Source organism: Varanus komodoensis, unplaced genomic scaffold (genome assembly GCF_004798865.1).
Source record: "Varanus komodoensis strain SLA01 unplaced genomic scaffold, ASM479886v1 scaffold11, whole genome shotgun sequence".
NCBI lineage: Eukaryota > Metazoa > Chordata > Lepidosauria > Squamata > Varanidae > Varanus > Varanus komodoensis.
This window is the reverse complement of record NW_025335317.1, coordinates 2,219,444-2,238,553: the sequence shown is the minus strand read 5'-3', so window position 1 is coordinate 2,238,553 and position 19,110 is coordinate 2,219,444. Positions and strand designations below refer to the sequence as shown.

Sequence of the window (19,110 nt, the reverse complement as noted above, 5' to 3'; positions counted from 1 at the left end):
TCGGTCTCCCAGGGAGCGAGTCAGCCAGTTCAAGTTCGTGCTGCATCCAAGGCTCCATTTCATCTGAACAGTAGATACTGATCACTTTGTAGCCCAGCTGCTCCGTAGTGTCTCCCATGTTTGAGACAGAACAAGTGCCTGAAACTTCGGAAACCTCCTCTCCCCGGCCAGCTCAAGCCCCTTGCTCCACACACTTCCCCACAGGACTGGCAAAGAGGAGGAAATTGGGAGGGACATTGGGGGATCTGAGGGCAGGCCGCTGGAAGGAAGGCCCCAGAGCTACTGTGATTGGATGCCAACGGTGGGGAGCGCTTGCCCAAGGCCACACAGATCTGGGCACCAAGACTGAAGGAAGGGGCAGGTAAATTGGAAGGGGCCCAGCAGAGGGCAACAGAAATGATCTGGGGTTGGGAACACTGCCCAAGTGGAGAGACTGAGGGAACTGGGCCTGTTCAGCCTGGAGAAGAGAAGGCTGAGGGGAGACATGACACCCCTCTCGAAGTCCCTCAAAGACTGTCCCAAAGAGGAAGGTCAGGATCTCTTCTCGCTGATGCCAGCGTGTAGGGCATGGAACAATCAGCTCAAGCTGCAACAACCCAGATTCAGGCTGGGCATCAGGAGAAGCTTCCTCGCAGTCAGAGCAATACGACAGTGGGACCAGCTGCCTAGGGTGCTCCTGGGCTCTCCCACACCAGAGACATTCAGAAAGAAACTGGGCAGCCCTCTGAGCGGGATGGTGCAACTTGCTGTCCTGCAACAGCTGGGGGGTGGGCTTGATGGCCTTCATGGCCCCTTCCAACTCTTCCATTCTAGGATTCTATGAATGCAGAGGTTGGCAAAGAGATGCTGAAGGCCTTACCTACTCCACGGTCATCCACGGTTGGGTTGTCGATCCACCTCTGAGCTTGCTCGATCTTCCCCTCCAGGTGGACTGCTGCCTTGACGGGCCTGCTGTTGGCCACAGCCCTGTTGGTTTTGGACTGCAGATTCTGAAGCGATGTCGCTATTTGCTTGGCCAGTGCACGGGCTTCCGGAGAATCCCCTTTCCCGCTGCAGGGAGGAGGAAAGCCTCTAAGACACTCTTCTGAAGCCAGTTCAGAAACCAGGTTGGTTTCAAGTCACAGTGAACACCCAATAACCAGCAGGTTGCAACTGCAAAGCAGGGCTGCCCAGTCCCAAGCAACAGGATTCTAATAATGGAAGATGCACGCTTGCATTTCGGCACTGAAGGCAGCTATGGTAAGGAATGGAAGCAAAGTGGGCAGAAAAATACTCAGCGAAGGATTCCATGAGCAAAGTATTCCAGCTAAGGATTTCTCCCCGTATAACTGAAGGCCCTTCGAGAGCCATCTGGCAGAATTAAAGCTCTAGAGCCCCTGCTGACATTAGTCGCTGATTATCAAGGGTTCCTGCCAGGGTTCCCTCCCAAACTACAATTCCAGTGTTTACCTGGGAAAAGAAAAGCCAGCGCAACCTGTATGTGTTTACTCAGAACTAAGCTGCACTGAGCTCAAAGGGGCTTACTCCCAGAAAGTGGGCATCGGATTGCAACCTAAGTCTCTCTATTTTCTCAAAGGGTTTTCTATGCCATCTTTCAGCCCTTCCACTCTTCTCCCCGAGACCGTGGCGATCCTTACTGTTTCCGGAGATCCGACAGTTTTGCCGTCAGAGCAGATATTTCTCCCAGGGACCGCAAAATGTCGTCTCGCTCTTTAGGCTCGTCGCAGAGTTCTGCGATTTTCCGCGCTTCCGCCATAATGCCCCGAATGTGCTCTTCTCCTTCAGCGCCCCCGTTGGGATCCGCCAGCCAGCTCTTCATATACCGAAAGACACAGCAATACATAATTTATGGAACGGCTCCCAGTACGAGCATCAGTAAAGCAGTCAGATGTGTTGCGCTTTAAAACGTTCTTATTTCTCCTCAGACTTGGGCCAACCCACTTCTGTTTGGCCCAGCGAAGGCCTGTCGAAGGGCTCATTTGACACAAGCAAGGGTTGCTCTTTCTCGCAAGTAATTTTAGACTACCTTTTTAGAATGCAAGGAACAATAAATAAGATGCAGAGACAGTGTAAGACGGAATATTTTTCTTGCAAGATGCACCGCACACTTGACCATCACACTGATAGTGGGGGAGACTGTGGCTTTGCCCGCACACACAGAACCCTCCCTCTCTTCCATCTTCGACAGAAGATAAACAAACTCTGAGCATGAGCAGAGCCCTGATGGACTGGAGTGAGGGCCCAGTGTTCTGTTCCCGCGTTCGACAACCCACGGTGTGCAGAAGAAGAGCAGTCCTCGTGGCCCCAACAACTCTTCCTCCAGGCACGGGCATTTTGACCCTGCCGTCGGCGCCTCCTTTCCTAATAATTCCAGAAGTGCGAGTTGCCCTTTTCACTCACCCTCAACAGAGCGCCACTCACTGCTACCTCAGCCTCCATTAGCCTGTCCGTGACGCCGGGAGGTTTGCCCCGCGGCCATCACAGTGCATTGGCTTATGCTGAACACTGCTGCCGTTTTAATACCTGTTTTCCCAGCTTGAGGAGGTTCTTCTGACGCTCTCGGCAGCCCCTCGCTTTATCCTCCCTCTTACCTCAATAGCTCCACACCATCAGCAAACCTGCCTGTTTCATGGCTTTCTCCTAACTCCAGAGCATGTATGGAAAAGCTGAGAAGCACCAGTCCCAATTCGGGTTCCTGGCCACTCCAGCGTCTACCTCCTGCTGCACGGGGAGAATGGGCCAGTCATGCCGGCCTGATGCCTTCTCTTCTTCAAATGCTTGTCAAGCCACGAGAGGACTCCTTCCTTATCATCCCGTAACTTGAGCACTGGCTCAAAAGTCACTGGACAGAAGACTCTTTAAAGTCCACAGAAACTGCACCACCCCCGTCCCCGTGCCTGGTGACACCTTCAACGAACTCCAAAAGGCGGCTGTGGGCACTCTCACAAAATGGCTGCCTGAGTGGGCGCGGCTGATCGTAAAGCACACCCCAAAGACAAAGTGGCTCAGCAGAACAGAGAGGGGCCCTCGTTTCCCCCTCCTCCTAAGAGCACGGCTTGTACCTGAGCAGCGTCGATTTTCTTCGCAATCGCCTGCTTCGAGTTGGTCATGGCGTCCAGCTTGCGGGCGGCGTTTTCCACCTTTGCCGTCAGCAGATCCAAGCCTTGGGACACTTGCTGAGCCTTCTGCATGGCCAGTGGCGTTGCGCCCTGCCCTCTGTGCGAAACGGGAACGGGAACACGGGAACCTTGCCATGCCCTTGCCATGTCCCCTGATCCAGGGAAGAGGAGGCACTCCAGGCGAGACAGGGCGCACTGCGCTCCCCCTCCAGATCCCGGGGGCCTCGATCCCTGGGCTTCAGTCCCACCTGAGCCGCATTTCCCACTGCAGTCCCTGTGCCGGGGAGAATCCAGCAAGGGAAACGCCTGCATTCTCGTTGCTTTCCCTAGAGAACTCAGCCACAAGGAGATCAGCACATGGGATTGTGTCTGGAGTGGACAAGATGCTCAGTGAGCGATTGTGTTCCTTTGCGACTTGTGTTTCCTTGCAGGAATATTGGGTGTTGCCAGGCAATGCACTACCGATGAACAAAGCGCTCGGGGGCGGGGGGGCACCCACATACCGTTAGCAAAGCTCGGGCTCGAAGAGTGCCATGTCAAGCCAACTGCAGGGCCCGACTGCAGGCAGGAGCCGAAGACTCTGTGGGCTCTTCTCCAACCCACCAGACTGGAGAGGGCACACGTCTCCGAAGCCGTACAGGTGGACAGGCAGGCCTCCACGCAGCCGCCAGCCGCTCCCCTACGGCAAATCCCCCAGACCCTCCTAGCACAACACGCCAGAACTCCCGTGCTGGACTCCAGAGCAGAGAGGCTGGCGATGCTAAAAGCACGAGGAGAGCGGCCCTGGAGCAGTCACAGGACTGCTTAGGCCAGTGTCCTGCTCACCTGCGGGCGGTTCCCATGAGCAGGACATGAGTGCGAGGACGCTTCTTCCATGTTCCCCAGCCACTGGCTTGCGCAGGCACACCGTCTGATCCTAGCAGTAGCCCAGAGCCAGTCAGGCCTAGTAGCCACGGACGGTCTCTCCTCCACAGGCTTATCAGCCCTCCTCCAAAGCCCTCCAAACTGATGGCCATCACCACTGAAGGCTGCGTGAAGACGCGCTTCCTTCCATCTGCCCTACACCCCACCCCTCGGCTTCGGGGGAGGACCCTGGGCTCTGGTATTGTGGGAGAAGGCGAAAAGGGTTCCCTCTCCGTTCTCTCCACACCATGGAGAACGTTGTACACTTCTATCAAGCGCCTCCGTGTTCCTCAAGTAAGCCATTCCAGATGTTGCCGTCTGTCTCAGGTTGGAGATATTCCAGCCCCCGTGCCTATTTCTGCTCTTTTCGTAGCTCAACAGTATCCTTTTTGGGTGAGGTGATCAAAACTCTACATGATATTCCAAGTGCCGCCTGTCAAACCAAAGCCGGCTTTGACACACGCATCAAATGTGAGCTGTCTCCTTGCAGCTGGATTCTTCAAAGAAAGCAAGGGCAGGCAGACACTTTCCGCCAGCTGCAAAGCAACACAACTCTGCTTTGCCTTCTCACGGTAACACCAGTCCTTCCTGTTCTCTCCGGAGTTCTCTGGCACGTGTAGAGAACTCAGGGGAAGGAAAGATTCAATGGCACCTTTAAATCAGAGGTGGAGAACAAGCCAAGTTCATGAAACCCTGAATGTAATAGATATCAGAACTTTTGCAATCCAAGAAACAAAGGCCTTTAAATGAGTGTCAGGGTCAGAGTTTAAATGGGGCACATGCATAATCAAGCTACTTCTCCCCTCCCCCGTACCAGTCTTTTAAAGTGGGTGCAAAGTGTATAAGCTCCCCCCACTTCTTTTTTTTTTTAATAAAAGGGTTAACCAGATGGAGTCTTTCCATGCTGAGAAACAGATGCTGGTGCAGACATCCAGGGAGCTGCACCTTTAGGGCTTCCCAGTGTCCTGCCGGGGGCCCCTGCATATGCGTACAGCCAGTCTAAATGTGGGTGTTGGGGATCACACTAATCAAACATGAATAGGAAGTTTAACCATGGAAGTTCCCCATGAAGATTTGGAAAGTAACTGGCACAGAGTCCCAGTGCCAACCAACAAAAATTCTATCCACCACTGCTAGCATATTGGTAAAATAATGCATGTGATTCCCCATTTGTTTTGCTTTCAGGAAAAGGCCCTGTCTTGGAAAGGCAGGACTGGGATTTGACAAACATCCGGTTAAAAGCGCTCAGTAGCAAGAAGTGTTTACCTAGCGCGAAGGTCAGCTACTTGGTCAGTCAACTGGCCTAGCATTTTACAGGTGCCCAGGATCTCTCTGCGCTCCTTGCCGGCACACAGCTCTCCCACCTTTCCGGCTTCGTCCAGGATCTGCCTTATGGCTTGTTCGCCGGAGTCTCCTAGGGGGCAAGAGCGTGCGGACACAGACAATGTGGCTCGTACATTATTTATTCCCAGGAAATGGCTCATCCTATCAAAAGCAAGGCAGCATTCAGGGCAAGAAGAAAAGAAAGGCCATTTGCTGAATGGGTGTCTCAAGAAATATAATCCGCCATAACAGAATAGCTTTCCTGCAGCACAATAATGTTTTTCTAGAAATAGCATATTATTCCATGATGCACATCACTGGAGGCCAATTCATCCCAGTACGAAAGTGGAAAACTATGAATTTTAAACCTGTTCTTCCTTTCGCAGAATTTTATACAATGAAAGGCACTGAAGAAAGAGCTCTCCCCATGAAATCCTGCTCTTTGCTACAGACGGAATGCAGCTTTTACTTCTGCATTGTCCTAGCTGGAGGGCATTCCACACTCTCCTCCAAAGAGCAGGAAAACTGTCATTTGCTTTAGCCATGAACTCAGGCTGTGAGTGCCAGCAGAAGTGCAGCCAAAACCACGCAGGTGAAAAGAAAGAGTTAAAGCATGGGTCCTCAGACTACGGCCCGGGGGCCGGATCCGGCCCGCCATGCCCATTTGGACCCATCACACACGTGCCCGCCGCCGCCCGCCTCGCCCCGCGCATGGGGAGGCGCCTGATTGCTTGCTCGGAGAAAACGATCTCCAAGCAAGCAAGCAAGCAAGCCACTGCCTCGTGCGCCCACCTCGTGGCGTGTGCCTGCCCGCGCCTGTACCTCGCCTCCCCTCGCTGGGCGCATGCACCCGCCCACGCCTCGCCTCGCCACGCACTCCGCCCCCGCCCTGGCCCAAACACACCACCAGCACCACCCTTCCGGCCCACGCCCAGCACTGGCAGCTTTCAACTGGCCCCTGGCAGAAAAGTTTGAGGACCCCTGCGTTAAAGCATAAACTGTGCTGTGGAAACACCTGTCCCAGGTGGCAGAGCATGATGTCCAAGTGATCGCCCTTGTCACCTGTAACGACTGAGGGTCCAGAAGCAGGACCCTTCGATTCTGTGCGTGGCTCCCTCACGTGGCAAGCTTAGACCACCTTCCAGCCTGACCCACGAGTGCCCCCCGGGTCTGGCGTCCCTCTCTGCATTCCTTGGCTTTGTCACTCAACGATGACGTCCTGGCTCAACACATGGCTCACCAACTGCAGGGTGATTCATCGGAATCAGTTTAACAGGTGAGCTGTGTTACAGAACATGCCTTTTCAGCACTGAATCGAGAAATGCCGCAGAAAGCCAGCGCTCTGATTCTTCTACCCAGGACTAAAAGAACAAAAAGAGCATGCAAGATCTGCTGTACTCCAGAGCAAATCTGCAGCAAGCTTTAACCATGTCATGCTGGCACCCATCTTAACCTGGTTAACAGGAACCAGGGTTACTTCTCAAAGAAGACTATAAACTAGGACTTGAATCTGATTAGCACAGCTCTGCCGCCACTTTCAGTCCCTCAGTCACAGCTGAAAAATCTGGGGGCGCCGCACCTTCCCTGAACCCCAGCGTACATCCACACCTACCTACCTACCTATCTTATCTATCGGATTCATTTATCTTAGCTAAATTATGAACAGGTTTCATCATAGCAAAGCACATAGTAACAGATGGCACAAACTGAGAAATAGTAACTGTTTTATTGTTCAGTGTATCTTACCCCTAGTAAGCAGAGAAAATAAGGTTTAAGGCAAGGGTAATGAATGGGGTAGAGAAGTTAAGGGGCTTGGGAGAGAGGGATTCCAGTCCCCACTCAGCCATAAAGCTCGCCAGCTGAGCTAGCTGCTGATCCTCAGCCTGCCCTACCTCACAGGGTTGTTCTGAGCCTAAAATGGAGAGGAGAACCTTGCAAGCTGCCTTTCATTCCTTGCAAAAGGAAACCAGGCAAGAGAGAAACGTAACGTAGCGCAAACGACAACAATATAACCTGCCCACAAACATCCTCCCTGCACAGGCAATCTCATCGTTTGATATTCTGCCCAAACGGATTTTTGTTTTTAGTGAACTATCAGAGCCTGGAAGGAAAAATTGGTGTGACTTCACAGGATCCAAAGCCAAGACTGTTCGGTGGAGTCAACTAGTGACCGCAAGCGCTGCCTCTCCGAGGCTTTTGGGCAGATCCAGCAAGCGAAATGCAGATGTGCCGTTTGAGCACTGCTCCCGAGAGCCAACATAAGCAAGTCTGGATGCAGAGCCGGCACTGCCCCGTATCAGTCATCGAGCTCCACTCTGGCATGTTTATTTTAATGGCCGGGGGGGGGGGGGGGGGCGCCTGTGGGAGTAAAGCAGCAGCGTCTTCCCAAGAAGAGGAGCAACCCAGAATACAAATGCTGGAAGGCACCGCACTAAGTGATTTGGACGGCTTGATAAAACAAGCGGAGCGCTCCACACCACTTAGCGCCGAATGAGTTTGGTTTACAATACATTAATATTTGAAAGGCTGGGGCCTAAAAGCTTCCATTTAAAGCAGCACATTAAAGGGAACGTGTGGCTGTGCATACACTGTGGATCAGCAGTCTTGCCACGCCAGCGCAGCATCCGCCTCCGAGCACATAATGCGGCAGTTCAACACATCTCGGCTCTCCTTCGGGCGATACAGGCCTGCAAGCGCTCGCAGCTTCTACGGTAAGCGTGAGGCAATGCCAGCGAATCATGAAAATGGAGGCTGGGGACGCGGCTGATGGGGGGCCGCCATGGAGTGCCCGTGCCGCAGACAGCGCTTGGTCCCCCTCCAAGATTTGCGAGTGCAAAATAAATTATTAGCAAAATCAGCACGTGCTTCATCTGCACAGCTTTACACAGTTCAGGTTTTCTTGGCACAGACCCGTTTTGCTTCCTTTTCCTGCTGCAAGCTGTGCAGAAAGCTGCGTGCAACGGTATGCCCGGATTTGCGTGTCGCCGGCAAAGGCCGCCGTGTTACCTGCAGGGGCGCTGGGGTCCCTGAGCCAGCCCTTGGCCTGGTTCATCTTGGAATCTATTAAGGCCAGCGCTCTCTTCATGGCTTCTGTATCCTTTAGAAAAAGAAGAGAAAGGGGGGTTTATCCCAGTCACGCACCGCCAAATTCAAACGTTGATGCAACTGCAAAGCACAACGCCAAGTACGTTCTCTTGTGTTCAAATCAACTCGCCAACAGGTCAGTGTTAAGTATCAGATGCAGTCTCGTCACTCAAAATGCAGGAGTGGTCACATGCACTGGTTTTGGGTGAAGAGTCCTCTGCCTACGTGCTCCTCCAGGAGCGGGGCTGTTCCTACTTGCTGGGACCCGAGGCAAGGGTGCGAGGGGAGAAGGCAGGCGCAGCCCCATGTGGGTTCATCATGAAGAGCATCGCCAGGCAGTCGGCTTTCCCGCAAACCCAACCTGGCTTTCAGGGTTTGGGCCCCAGTGACGGAATAGCGACCGAGCAGAAGCAGCCATCTAATCCGGCGGGCCGTACGAGCAACAGTAGGCAGGAACGCGACTTCCCCGTTCAGGCCATTCCTCGGACTACAAGACGCTGGGGACCGAAACAAGAAACGGCCTCCGGCTTTGGCTCCCCGGGGCCTGAGGAGCAAGGGGTGGCAGGGCGAAGAGGCTGGCAGACAAACCCAGCAAGGCATCACTTGGCCCTTTTGCAGCACGAGAGAGAGAAAACTGGGTTAGGCGGCATGACCCAACACAAGCGACAACAGGGTTCAAACAGGCAATGGAGCTGGGCCTTGCGATGCTGCCTGGAAAGAGGCAGCACTCATTATTCGGCCAGTCATCCGAAGACAAGAAGAAACGTGGCTTGGAAGACCTCTTGGGCTGGGAGTGGCCACTGCAGGGCCTCTCTCCTTATTACCGTCCCTACAGCCCCGCTAGGCTGAGTCCCCAGAAGCAACAAGTGAGCTCTGTGGAAAGAAGACATTCCCTGAGGTGCCCCAAGCTTCCCAGATGCTGTCAGGTTTGCAGTCCAGGCTTCAGAAGAGCCGCCTTTGCACCAGGCCAAGTGTCTCGATGGCTTTCAAAAACAGCCCCATGAAGCCTAAGTTGCATTAACCCATAGAAGAAGTTCCCGTTAGGTGCATGCCGGTAGCCACATCATCATTCCAAAAGAGGAGTGAGCAGCTTAGGAAGATGCTGATGAAAGACGCTCGAAGGCATGGATGTTCCCTGGTAGAACTGGCTCAAGAGTAACCAGTGCAAAACTACTCCTTGAAGAAAGCACCATCTCATCCAGAGCAGGCCAACCACATCTTCCTAAGCCGTGTGGGCCCTCAACCACCACCACCATTTTATTTAGGCTTGGACTCATTTGAGTGGCCTTTATCCAGCCCATCGCTGCCTCCAGGCATCTGTACGGGGTAGCCAGTGTGACATTTGCCACAGGGAGAGACAAGAAATCAAGCCTGGATGTCAGTAGTCAGCATACTGGTGACACCTCACGCCAAGCTACTGGAAGGCCCCACTCCATGGTTTCATGGAGGATGTTAACTACACGGAGCAGATAAGCTCAAAGCCACTGGAATGCCCCAGATACGCTCCCGCGAGGGGCTTGCCAATGGCATGGACACGGAGCCAGGCAAGGCACCTAATGCTTATGCCTGATCCCTGCAGGCAGCCAGGATATATCAGAAGCCGCTGAGAGCTCCTACCATGATCCACAGGGTCATCCTCTCCCCACATCTCAGGCCATCACCAAAGGCAAGCAGTGGAATCTGAGTCTCAAAGGTGGATGGGGAGCCAGACTGGTTTTGCCTATGTCAGCCTTTCCTAACATGCTGCCCTCCAGATAGGCCAGCCTACAACTACCATGACCCCCGCCAGCTCCGCCAATCAGACAAAGCTCAGAATTCGTTGCAAGCACACAATCGCCTCAGGCAAAACCCCCCTCAACATATTAAAGCCATGGCAAGTCCCTGCTCTCCACTCTGACTTGGCCACCCTTCCCAAACCATGAAGCTCCAAGAAATGCAGGATTCCTCACTGACAAAGCAGCCCATCTATTGACGGGCAAGGGGTCACGCCCGGAAATTCCCGACTTCTCCTTCACCAATCGAAAACCTGACACCCACTCCTAAAAATGGGCGCAACCAGCATTTCCCCTCGCTAACTGTGACTTTGGTGAGGCTTCGCCAGGCTTGGATGGCATATTATAATGCAGGATGGCACAGTGTGTCACCACCAGCGTTTCCTGAGGAGCAGCGCATGGGGGGCTCAGAAGAGCTAATATCCGCGTAGAAGGAAAAGCCAGCAGGGAAGAGGAAGCCCCGTGCGGTGCCCCATTTCTCTGCTTCCCCAACGGCTCTCGTCAGGGCACCTCCAGGAGGTTCGGCTTCTCAGCTCGGAGTGGAATCGGGCTCAGCGCTTCCCCTTTCCCCCAGCATCGCCCCCCGGATGTCCCCACTGTGTGAGCCAGGTCCAAGGAGCCCCGTTGTCCTGTGGTGCGACCAGGACAATGAAGCAGGGACCCCCAGCCTTCTGGGGCGCACTGAGGGACTTGAGAAGCTCCGGCGGGTGCCCCACAGCACGGCTCCCGTGCAGGATGTGGCCAATCGCAGAGTGACTGCTGTGGGGGAACGACTTGCCACAAGTGCCCCGAGGAGCTGAGTGTGTGTGCTCGCACCGGGGTGGGGGGAATGAAAGGCCTCCAAGTGGAAGGTGGCGGGAGGAAATAAGAGAGCAAAGGGACAGACGAGAAGGAAAGAGCGGGGCCGGTGGCTGGAAGGGGGAGGGCGGCAGGGCTGGAGGTGGGGAGGCGGCAGGAGAGGGGCTGGCGGAGTGGGAGAAGAGCACATGGAAGAGGGAGGGAGAAGGCAAGGGGCTGGGGGAGAGGAGTGGGAAGCCCGGGAGCAGAGCGCAGGGGCAGAGCAGGAAAGGAAGTGAGTGGGGAGGGCTGGGCCGGGCTCTCCCCCGGCTGCGGAAGAGCTGATTAGCGCCAGAATTGTGAACACTAAGGACCCCGGCATTCTGACACGTTTAAGCACTTGGGATCAACCGTGCGGGGGGAAGCCTGCCACGGAGGCTGCTTGGTGGCGAGCCGCCCGAGGCCCGCAGGGGACGGCTGTGGCTGAGAGAGTCCCCAGCCAGCGGGCGAAGGGAGCACCAAGGAATGTGGCCAAGCCCACGCCTCTTCTCATCGGGAAAGGGGCCAGCCCTGCATGAGTCACCGGGCAAAGCCGAGGGGAGCCCTCCCGCAGGGCTCACGCAGAGCACGGCCCCGGCACGAAGGCTCCGGCACGATGCGCTCCGCGATCCTGCCTGGGCCACATCTGCTTTCATGCCCAAAGAAGGCAGCACTGGAAGGAGACCCTGGCTCCAGCTTTCCGGCCTGGCTGCCAGCTGAGTCACCCGGCATGTGCTCCATGCTCTGAGGGACCCAAACGTTTGAGACAGGCAACGGAGGAGATCCCAGCCCAGGGAGCTTTGGCACTGGGGCAGTACAGGAACCACAGAAATAAAGAACGCTAGTCCCCGTGGCACAGCGGAGAACACCTGTGGCACCCGGTGCAGCACTCGTGTGTCAGGCGTGCCCTTTCAGGAGGGGGCCGGCGGCGCCAGCGATTCCACTGCAGCTTCTTAATGCTGCCCACGAAGTATCCCACGAAGCTCAGCACAGCCGGGGTCGTTGGCGCAGGGTCAGGCATGCAGAAAGTTTGCCAAGCCGCTCTCCCAGGACTTCAGAACGCAGAGCGGACTCGTGTGGCCTAGAAGCTTCGCTCAGGGTCGCCCAAGGCAAAGCCACCCCTGCACGAGGAGGGCAGAGCTGGGCGGCGACAGAATGCTTGTAGAACGCACGTGCGTGCGTGCATACACACGTGCACACCCATGCAGCCCTGTGTCGCTACCCCACAAATTGGCCAGCTGAGCCACAGAGGGCACAGGTACTGATTAAACGCGGGAACCCGGCACGGAGAAATAGGGGCGCCCCACAAGGCATTCCAGCAAGCCACCCCCAAACCCGCTCTGGGCAGGACATGGCACTGCGGATGGTTTTCCATGGGTCATGGAAACCCCAGCCTGGCCTCACGGGAGCCAGTCCAAGAGGAGGAAGGTACAGGTGTCTAGTGCTGTCTCTTCGAAGCTTTCTTAGACTTGCCAACATTTTGCTTTTGCCGCAGGAAACCGCAAAGGTAGGTCTGATGGAGCAGCACCCCGTTACCTGACTGCTCCTCCAGCTCAGAGCTGCTAAATCCCTTTCCTAAAAGGTGCAGTTTAGCTGAAGCAGCACCTTCAGCAGTTCCACGATAAGCCTATTTCCATTTTAACTCGTATAACAGAGTTACTACTATCTATTCAAGGAAGTGGGCAAGGAAACAGGATCTTCAGGCAGGAGTACGAGTGTTTTCATTCAACACAGTGCCCCATTTTAGGATTCCGGAGTGATTGAGAATTATGAACTCAGAAGAAAGTTTCCACAGAAATGTTCAGACTGCTTGGTTCTGGCAACCCTCTTTGTTCATCACATAATCCGTGCCCTTCTTGTAACTGTGCCACTGCAGCTGCTGGGACCCATTTGGAAACCACAACAATGACAAATGCCAAAAACACAAGTTTCCTTTAACAGGGGAACCTGTCATACCCAACTGTGGAACATTTGAGGAGGAGAAAGCCCCACCCAGCAGAAAAGCACCGGCCGTTTTTAGTACTGAGTAGGATTTTTTTGAAATGTGATGGAAAATCAAGACATGTTCCTGGGATTAAGGACATGAATGAACCTATTTGCGACCACGCAGGAGTGGCTTCCTTGATCAAGGCCACCAACCGCCTCACACAGACTCATCTGCTCTTGACCAGCAACGCTGTTCTCCATGTCCTGCCATCCGCACAGCTTCAGCAGCAAAATCAAATCTCCTTGCATCTATTACTACTGAGAAAACGGATTCTCACAAGCATGCCATTGCCCCTCTTCCATAAAGCCTTAAACTAAGAAAAATAGTTGTCAAAGTATGTCTAAAGCATTGCTTGGGCTACAACCTGCTAATTCCTGATGTGAGGACAAGACAAGAAACATACTCCAAGTTCACCAGGAAACTGATTGTCATTAAATCGTATTAGCATGTCTTGAGATAGCAGGGATGGCTGTCAGCAGCTCAGAAACAACTCCAAACTGCACCGTCTAACTGGCAAAGTTTTAAGTGGATTTTAATACCCCTGCCTTCAGGAGTGAGTAGGGTGTAATAACCCACACAAAAAATGCACGGCACACAATCTGCACACGCCACACCATTGTCATCAAAGGGCCATGCTTTTCAGTTTTAGTAGAAAGGGGAAAGGGAGTGGGTTGTGGAAGAGTGCTTACCTTCTAAAAGGTGAGAAAAAGGTCAGAAAAAATAGAAAGAAAAATGCATAAAAGAAGTCATGATACTATTGCATTAAGCGACACAAGTACAGATCACGGCAGCTTTCGTTTTCAAGTGACAGCGAAGCTGCGAATTCCCCACAGCAATCTCTGCTTGGCCAAAACGGTGCTTTCCCCCCTGCCCCACCCAACTAAAATCTCCAGGGACAACTCGCGGCCCCTTAAGGCGCCCACCCCAAGATGCCTGGCACCGTTTTATCGCTACTGCTGGCATCAAGGGGCACCGTGTGGCTCGGACTGAAAGGCAACTGGTTCTCAGCGAGCCAAGACGACATGAAATCATGCCGGTTCTTCCTGCAGTTCTCACAGTGGATGCAGGATCCCGGATGAGGTCGCAGGACTGGGAACTGTGGTGGAGCGGGAGGGGAATCCATCAGCGGTGGGACTGATGCAGTCCCTTGGCGCGCTCCCAGTTCCTGAGCCGGTTTTCACCAAGCCGCAGCTCGGCGGTGGAGCACGTGCTCTCTGGGCAAAAGCTCCACATGCATTCCAGGACCCCTCGGGCAGGAGAGGGAAGGTCCCGCCTGGAACCTGGACCCCGACCAAGCGGACAATGCTGAGCTGGGCCAAGGCAGCTGCTGACATCCGTGTGAAGAGGAGAGCCCCGTCGGGCGTGTCTCAGCAGTGTTTGGGTGCTCATGAGCACTGCTGCAGAGCAGGGTCTGCCTCCTGCAGCCGTTGCCACCCCTTCCCGAGAAGATACCGTCCTGCTTTTCCAGGTTCGAGGAGGAGGAGGCCAAGCATCCTTCAGTTAGGGGCCTGCGGTGCCCCGGCCCTCCCCCTGACCTGGCTCTGGCTGGCTCACCCCTGCGCCAGAGCGACAGCAGCCGGGGGCAAGCCTGCCTCCACGCCCAGCGCCTCCGGCAAAGGCTCCACATCCTTGTCCTGGTGTGTTTCCCTTTTTGTCACGTACGGCTTCCAAACCTTCCGTGTTTCCTCCCTGCAACTCTGGACCTGGCTTCCCACCAGAAGCAGAGCCAAGCACCATTTTGACGGCTCACTTGTGCCAGCCTGTCTTTGTCCCAATCACAACGGCAAGAGCCCTTTGATCCCCAGGGCACCCAGCTGAGTCAGGCTGCCATGCCCCCATTCAGACCAGGGGCAGGCCAAAGGCCAGGGGCTCCCTCCTCCCGTCTCGCACGTGGCTTCCAGGACCACGTGAGCCGCGATGTGGCGCCCACAGGGCCACCCTCCGCCCTTCAGATCAAAATCGGAGACCAGGCCTGGCACCAGGTTCCCAGGCCTGGCTCTAGCATCACGCGGCCAATTCTCCCACTAGGACGTTCTTCCCTGGGGAGAAGGGGCAGTGACACAGGCAGCAGCACTCCGATCGCGTCCCCAGGCTGGGCCGCGCACCCACCTTGCTAGCCCAAGCATCTTCATCCCAGGACGTGAGCTGCAGCACACGGATTATCTCGTTGATTTCCGCACTCATCTTCTCCACTGTGAAGTTGCGGTTCTTCAAGGCCTCCTCGATTCCTTGGCTCTTGGAATTTTTAGTTGTCACAAAAATCTTCATGGCTACGGAGAGTACACAGCCGATCAGCAAAGCCTCACAGAAAGCCTTGCGGCGCGATGCAGATGCCCGCCTGCGCACCGTCGAGCAGAATGATCGATCACCCCCGTGGGTGGCTTTTGCCCCAGGGCCTGCTTGCGTAGCTTGTACACTGAGGCTGGGCCTGATCCAATACATCAGGGGGCTGCTGTCACTGGAGCTTTTGAACCCAGAGCACAGCCTGGGCCCCGGAGATTTGAGGGAGCACCTCTTTCTCACTATTTCCCTCCGACTTGGGATGAGTTCAGATCGGGAAGGCCTTGTGCAGGTGCATCCCTGTGTGAACCAAGGACAGGACCCTTAATTGCTGCCTCTGTTTTTGTAGAAAATCTACCAGATCTGTTGTTTCCTTTCTGAGGTGACCCGAGGAAATTTTCCCGCACAGCCAAGATTTCAGAGTTGGCAACCCACACTTTAATCCATTTAGAGTTCCCATTTTGAGGGAATTTTGCTTTCTTATTTACAATTTTGGCAATTTTTTTTTTGCTAAATGTTATTGTATTCTACTATGTTTGCAAATCTGATGGTAGAAACCTGGAGGGAGGATGGGATGGGCAGACGGTTAGCTGTTGCTTCAAATTACAGCTATGATATTCTGGAAAGCAGAAGAACAGAGGCTTAGTAAAATTACTCGACCAAGATATCATTTCAGGCACGTTAAATTCAGCGAGAAATTGAGTATCACCAAGCCATCTTCGTGTATTTCAGTCAACTGCTCTAGAAACAAGCAGCCCTAACTGTGAGGCTTCTGATGCGTAATCTGGGGAACCAACGGGGAATGAATGGGGGTGGCTGGGTGGGCGGCAGGGGAGACTTCTGTGCATTTCATCCGAAGAGGAAGAGGCAGCTTCAGACCAGGGCCGGGCCGCCTTTGGGTACTCCACCTCTATACGCTACGAGGGCCGGCCTGCGTGCCCACCCTGTTGCGCTCTTCAATACAGTGCCGTTTCAGGCAAGCGGCACAAATATAATCACATATAAATAGCCCGTCAGTTCACGTGCCACAGAGAGCTCAGCTCACAGAACGTAAATAGGACACGGGCAGGAGAGGCGGGCCAGGACACGGGAGCACAGCTTTCCTTGCAAGGTGGCCACATTAAGCAGCCACACGGGGTTTACCAAGTATGCAAGTAGCCATCTGTTTCTGAAATGCTTTCTGCCTGCATCTCTCTCTCCCTCAGTTCTGCTTTCCATGCTGCCCGTCGGCCAAAGTTCACCACCAGCCACAGTCTTGCCAGGTATGACTCTGGGAAAAGCGCATCCACACAACCCGGAGCGTTTCAAGGCATGCTTCCGCCTCGCTGGCGCCCTGCTGAGTCACCTGAAATGAGGACGGGCAGCAGTTCCTTGACAGTGTTCATGGAGTTCACCAGCATGACTCGGTGCTCCTGGTGCGTCAGCTCCTGCTGCCGCTCGTCAATCATCTTGGCCATCTTAGTCATGCCTAGTGGAGGAAGGACAGCGAGTCACACGCCTTTCTCAGCTCTGTGAGCTGCTTTCCAGCCCGAGCTGCCACTCTGAGCAGGAAGAGGGCACACGAAATCCCCGTTTTGGGCGTTGGCCTGCTGGGACCTCGTGGGGACGGAGCACGATGCAAGCACGGACAAACCCTTCACTGAGGCTCAGCGAGGGGCTGCCAGCCACGAATGGCCTGTGCAGAAGTCCCAGCTGGGGAACAGAGGCCAGGTTGAGAGAGCAGCGCCTGAGTGCTGGACCATGCGGAGACCAGGGTTCACCACCCCTCCATCAGCCACCCCATCCCGGGGCTTCCCCATTGCCGCTATTTGCCCATGAACGGGGTGGGACCCCTGCGCTAAGAGGTGTGCCCAGCAGCCCGCCTCGTCTGGTCCCAAGCCTCAGCCGCCAGCCCACAAATAGCGGCACTTTGCCAGCTTGGGTGGACTGATGTGCTGACGAGCATCTCCGCATGGCGACCACCTCGGGCACGGCTAAGAATAGCGCCTGTAGCACGAGAGGAATGTTCTCGCCTCTCTCTGTCGTGCGCCCTCTGCAAAACTGGGCTCCACAGAAACGGCAGAGGCGTGGAAGAGGCAGCGGGCCGCATCCGCTTCCCTCGGAAGCAGGGTGAGCTCAGGCCGCACCGCTCCAAGGTCTGGGTTGATCTGGAACCTGCAGCACGCAAGCAGGGATCCAGGAGAGCCCCCACTGTGGAGGTCCTGGATAGCGTGTAAAAGGAAGAGCACAACCGCACGCGAAGGGGAACAGGGGAATGTCTAACCTGGCCCCAGGTTCTTTGTATATGTCACCAGGTCCTCCATGGTCTCCACCACCTCAGCCACCGTTAGGTATTCCAGAATTCCTTTGCAGACACGGATAATTTTACGGACCTTAAATGGACATTTAAGAATTGAGTGCTTCCTTTTATCACAAGCCAAAATGTCTTAGGTTGAAAGGATGAAAAGCGGAACATGTGTAACCCCAGTTGCAGGAGAGAGATAGGCTTTCTCATGTTTTATTTAAATCTGAAGGGATGGCTGTATTTTAAATCTTGATTAATGACATACAGCGCAAACACATTTCTGGAAGGAGACTCTTATGTAAACAGGGCTTCTTGACATGAACTCGACGCTCTAAATATTAATTCAGTGGTTTCTTCTAAAGCAGTCAATGCCTTGGAGGCAGTTTTAGGTCCGAGTGCTTGGGTGGAAGATGGCCATTCCACAGGGCTTCCCACCCACCCCATAGCCCCTCTGGCCCCCTACAAAGGATAGGGGGAGGAAGCCAGCTCCCACCTGCTCAGCCGCAGCCCAAAGGTTAGCAAACACGGCAAGAGAGTTGCTGGATGGGGGCCCTGGGAGCTCTGGGCTTTAGTCCCAACTGGCTGGGTCTGCTACTCACTCTCAGCCAAGCCTACCTCACAGGGTCGCTGTTGGGAGGAAAGAATGGAACTATGTAAACCATCTTGGCTTCCCCATAAGAGAAAAAAGAGGGGCTATGAATACAATGGAATGATAATTATACTACGATAGAACCTGCATTCGGTGAATCGCCCAAATACCCAGTTACTGTTGCGCAGAAGAAAATGAGGGCCCGCACCTCAGCCTCGTCAAACGTCAGAAGCAAGTCGGAGGTCCCGGAAAGGATGCCTCTCGATCCATCAATGAGGTAATCTCGGGCAGGCACTGAGTAGGGGTCCTTCTGGAGCATCTGAGCCGCCTGGACAAGCTTTGTGCAAGCATTTTCCACCCTGCGAGCAGGCAAGGAGAAAGAGGGATTACTCTGTGTTTTGTTACCTGCACGGGGTGGACAGAAGGGCAGCTGCCCTAGGAGTGACCCGTGTCTTCCTTCTGCAGCACAGGGGTTACGTAATCGGAGGTCAAATCACTCCTACCTTCAGCCGCACGCTTATTTGAGCCCTAATTAAAGGAGAAAGTCTCGGAGCAAAAGCACATGTTCTGGCTTTACAAACGAGTGCCAGGGAAAGCAGCATGTTAGTAACAACGGCCTTGTTTGGCTTGAAGGCTGATTTGGGAGGACGCGCTTCAAGGTGGCAGAGAGCAGATCTGCTGGCTGCTCAATGCAAGTTCCCAATCCCACGGTGCCCCTGCTGCTGCAGGCAGGAAAACGGAGAGCGCCACTCAGCTGCTCCACCGCGTGCCGCAATCGGAATACGCCTGCGACAAACAGAAGTCCATTATGCCACGACCTCGCTCGCACACACACTCGGAACTTGGCCCACGCCTGTTGAGCTGCATCAGCACAGAGTCCGCTGACTGAACCTGGCAAGAGACACGATCCACACTCTGTGGAAGTTCTTCTGGTTCCAGGAGGAAGGCAAACG

The 19,110-nt window shown here is 54.5% G+C and overlaps 1 protein-coding gene across 3 annotated transcripts in view; it reads right to left on the bottom strand.

Moving 5' to 3' along the window:
- Nucleotides 1-19,110, bottom strand: part of VCL (vinculin) — a 61,420-nt gene that overhangs the window by 19,764 nt on the left and 22,546 nt on the right. For 2 of the 3 annotated variants that reach the window (XM_044420237.1, XM_044420236.1), the window contains exons 3-11: nt 18,366-18,516; nt 17,548-17,656; nt 16,630-16,752; nt 15,114-15,274; nt 8,352-8,442; nt 5,289-5,436; nt 3,063-3,216; nt 1,638-1,813; nt 860-1,050 (exon numbers count right to left, since the gene is read on the bottom strand). In XM_044420237.1, coding sequence (XP_044276172.1) covers nt 860-1,050; nt 1,638-1,813; nt 3,063-3,216; nt 5,289-5,436; nt 8,352-8,442; nt 15,114-15,274; nt 16,630-16,752; nt 17,548-17,656; nt 18,366-18,516 — 1,304 coding nt within the window. Of the gene's footprint in view, nt 1-859; nt 1,051-1,637; nt 1,814-3,062; nt 3,217-5,288; nt 5,437-8,351; nt 8,446-15,113; nt 15,275-16,629; nt 16,753-17,547; nt 17,657-18,365; nt 18,517-19,110 lie in introns of all 3 variants that reach the window. The other variant, XM_044420235.1, reaches the window with a different exon arrangement.